The sequence below is a fragment of the Eurypyga helias genome, unplaced genomic scaffold, assembly GCF_000690775.1.
Source record: "Eurypyga helias isolate BGI_N326 unplaced genomic scaffold, ASM69077v1 scaffold32538, whole genome shotgun sequence".
In the NCBI taxonomy this organism is placed as follows: Eukaryota; Metazoa; Chordata; class Aves; order Eurypygiformes; family Eurypygidae; genus Eurypyga; species Eurypyga helias.
In genome coordinates, this window is record NW_010265515.1 from 54,963 (window position 1) to 58,908 (window position 3,946).

At 49.2% G+C, this 3,946-nt stretch overlaps 1 protein-coding gene across 1 annotated transcript in view; it reads left to right on the forward strand.

The window, feature by feature from the left end:
* The window catches only part of SNCG (synuclein, gamma (breast cancer-specific protein 1)), a gene marked incomplete at its 3' end in the record, with an annotated part of 14,016 nt that overhangs the window by 4,477 nt on the left and 5,593 nt on the right, over positions 1–3,946 (forward strand). Inside the window, exons 2-3 of the mRNA XM_010156778.1 lie at positions 434–475; positions 1,217–1,344. Of these exons, the coding sequence (XP_010155080.1) occupies positions 434–475; positions 1,217–1,344 (170 nt within the window). The remainder of the gene's footprint in view (positions 1–433; positions 476–1,216; positions 1,345–3,946) is intronic.

The following is a 3,946-nucleotide window of genomic DNA, read 5'->3' on the forward strand; positions in this document are numbered from 1 at the left end:
GTCACAGATGTGACTTTTTGTCTTGAAAGACTCAAGTAGGTAAGATTTTACCAGCTGACTTAAGCTCATTGTAAAAATGAATGTATGTTAACATTGATTTATCTCCAATCAACTGCTCTTTTCATTTTGGAAATATTCCAGGGACAATTTTTCATACTTCAGCATGGTATAATCAAGATTTTTCTGGTTTAGGCATCTCCAGACAATGAGTGGTTGAGGTTATCCAACTGCCGACACAAAGGAACTCATTGACTATTGGTGAAGGAAGCTGGTCCCTTCTGCCAGCTCCACAAATGGGTTGTGTCTCAGCAGGAGGTGCTGGCAGCACCATGGCTCCCCACTGCACCTTGTCAGAACAGAACGCCACCCGTGTCCAGCAACCAGGGGCTCCTTTGCCGGGTAGCGCTGATGGACTGTGTCTTTCCTTTTGCAGGTACCAAAACCAAGGAAGGTGTAGTGCAAAGTGTGACCTCAGGTAAGAGCACAGCCCAGAGACAGATGTGGAAATCCACGATGCGTTGCTGGATCTCTTGATAAGGCCATTGCTCCTGCCAAATGGAAGGTCTTGGGGGGACACAACTGGTCTGCGTGACCTTTCATTTGATGCTTGCCAGCAGCGACAATGGTTCAGGGGCTGGCATTTGCAGTGCGCAGGCGTGGGAGGAAATATTTAACGTCACAACATCAAGAGTGCTGCCCAGCACGCAGGGAGGATTTGCTTGCATCGGATCCAGTCAGGCCAGAACTGTGTCTGTGGGTGACTTCTGTCAGGCAGTCACAGAGTCGGGGACCCTAAGGGATCCTTCTGGGTATCCCAAGCTCCAAGGCAGGGCTTAAAGAGAGATGAATGGATCCTTTCCCTGTAGAATTTCATCAGAGTTTTTTTCTACCCAGCTGTGTTAAATCAAACAGAAGGTACCCAGAGAGTGGTCATATGCAGTCTGCAATGCAAAATACCTTATTTGCACAATCGTCTCTTACAGTGAATTTTTCATTCTTCAGTTGCCCACAACAACTGACAGGCTGCAGTGAGTCAGACAGAACCCTCACGTACATGATCTAAATTCAGATGTGATCTCATTAAAAAAATCCAGAGGAGGACTGTACCAGGACAGACTTCTCTCACCTCGATGAAATCGTTTTCTTGTCCCAGTGAATTTGGCAGCCTTTTGGCAGTGCCTAGCTCATTGACTTTCTGCTTTTGTTGACATCCCAGTTGCTGAGAAAACCAAAGAGCAGGCCAACGTGGTGGGAGAAGCTGTGGTAGCCAGCGTGAACACAGTGGCAAACAAGACTGTAGAAGGAGCAGAGACCATCGTGGCCACTACAGGAGTTGTAAAAAAGGTATGTTTGTTTTTTCAGTGATGTGCAGGATGGAAGAGTTATCTTTGGATTATTCTTAAAATATCTGAAAACATTTACAGTTGATGGTTTTACCTATGCAGTGAGAGGTTTTCAGCAATATCTGCTTTTATATAGTGCTTAATATTATTGTATATTGTTTAATATAATCACAGAGTCATTCAGTTTGGAAGGGAACACTTGAGATCATATAGTCCAACCTCTTAGGGTCAATGAGAGCAGGTTGCCCAAGACCGTGTCCAGATAGGTCTTGGATATCTCCACAAATGGGGACTCCCCGGTATCACTGGGCAACCTTTGCAGGCGTTAGACCACACACAGGAAAAAAATAAGTGTTTTCTAGTGTTCAGCTGGACGCGTTAATTTGTGCCCATTGCCTCTTGTCCCATCAGTGGGAACTGCTGGCAGGAGTCCGTCTCCCCGTTTTCTTATGAACGTAGAAAAGCGTTTTTCCCAGGGACTTGAGTAGAAACACAGCCGGGCTGCAGTGAGCATCTGGCTGGAGTCAGAGCTCTGAGATGTGCGGGGTGTGAAGGGGCAGGAGCTCAGCTCTTGCCCTCACGCCTGGCCAGCCTCTGCCCTGGCAGCTCCGCAGGCAGCGGCCATTCAGGCAAAGCCTGGTCCCAGCAGAGCCTGACCCTCCTGCTCCGCTTTGTGCCGATTTTGACAACAACCATGCGCTTGTTGATAAAGGGCGCGTGACCCAACATGCTCACGGATTAAGCCAAATTCAGACAGGGTGTCTTCTGTACTCCACGCTAACTTGGCAAACTGGGTAGCTTCAAACGAGGGGATTAAGGGGCATGTGAAGGAGCAGAACAGCTCCCTAGATGAAGGCAGCATTGATCATTGGAGAAGACGCTTTCACGGGGTGGTAACAAACAGCCACCATTTGTACAGTGCAGCGCTAATGTTTGGCAGCTCTGTGGTAATCCCAGCTGCATTTCCCCTCTTCAGAGGGCTGTGGTCAGTGGTGTTGATAGCGACACGAGCTACATGAGTCATGGCAAACCCAAACGCAGAATCAAAGCAAAGCGAGGCTAGCCAAAATTGTTTTAATTGTTCAGACAGTTGGCTGATGAATTTCCTGACCTGTACGTAAACACATTGTGATGTGAAACAAAACTTCTACACACCATGTAAATCCTGAGAGAATAGCCTAACAAAAGAGGAGAACAGCAGCTACGAGTGACGCAAAATGTCCTCCTGAAAGCATGTGAAAAGGGCAGATACAGAAGTTCTGCTAAGCCCTTGGGATAAGACTAATCTCTATTCCCACAGGGAACAGCAGTTAGGCTGAAGGAGTGCAAACAGTGATTCCTGATTCGGTGGGGCCAGACCCCCTCCTGCCATTTGACTGACCGGGAGCGGGGTGGTTGACCCAGGAGAACTAGTAGCTTGCTGATGGTAGGAATCCATCCTGCGGACACTGAACCATCTCCCCTTCCAGCAAGGACTGAGCAGCAGCACTCCTCCTCCCCTTTTGTCCTAAGTGAGAGCCCCCCTCGAAGACTGGCGAGCCACAAATTACAGGTGTTAACCTCAGAGCTCAAACGAATGACGTCACCTGTTGTCATCTTTGTGCGGGTAGTGCCTTAGAAAAGCAAGGCAAAGGAAGTCACAGGAGAAAAGTTCAGGAAAAATGTTTCTGTGAAAGAAAGGGGTCGTACTCGACTGTTTTAGTACAGTTTAGATTAGGAGTGCAAACCGTGTAGCCATCCTCACTCACCACGGCTCAGTTGCATCTGCTAAACACTTTTTGGATAGCAATGACATGGAAGGTTGAGCTCCATAGGCACACAGAGTGCATCCCAACAGCTAATGGTTAATTGCCGTGGAGCCAGAGCTGCTCCCATGGGAGGGCCCTGAAAGGAGCAGAGCGGAGGGATTGTGCTGGGCTCTTGGCACCACCTGTTTTCTCTCCAGATCTGCTCCTATTGTGCTGCACAGTTTGCTAATGGAAACACAGCCAGAGGCTGCCAAGGGCAGCACCAGGCACTGTAACGTGTGTGAGACCCACTGGAGATCGGCTAAGAGGCGTGACAGGGTATAGCAGTGAGATACTGGAATTACACACAGGCATTTCGTCTCCCAGTGTTGAGAGCGCTGTTACACCCAGTCCTGAGACTTGTTCATGCTCCATTCTGTCCTCCTTTGTTGTTAACCTCCTATTTCTGTTTTCAGCTGTCGCCAGGGCTGTTCCCTGCCGGCTGTGCAGAGGGGTTGTTCAAAGCAGCAGGGGACTGAGCAGTGCTATGGGATGACTGGAATCTGGGGAGTCGAGTGGCCTAGGAGGCATGTTCCCCAGCTCAGCGTTCCCAGTATTAATATCAATTACGGAGAGCTCGTTGACATTTAATCTGTGTGTTTGACAGCTGGGATCGGTGGCAGGCACATACTAGCAAGGAGTGGGGAACTCTAAGGATTCTGGATTACGTTTTGCTTGGGGCAGCAGCCATGGGGTGTATCGGGTGGCGACTTTGGCCACAGGGAAAAATTCAGCCCTTCAGGGAACAGGGCAGGTACTGAAATGTGGACAGACATGGGGCGGTTGGCAGCCCACCGCCCCTTGCTGGCCTCGGTG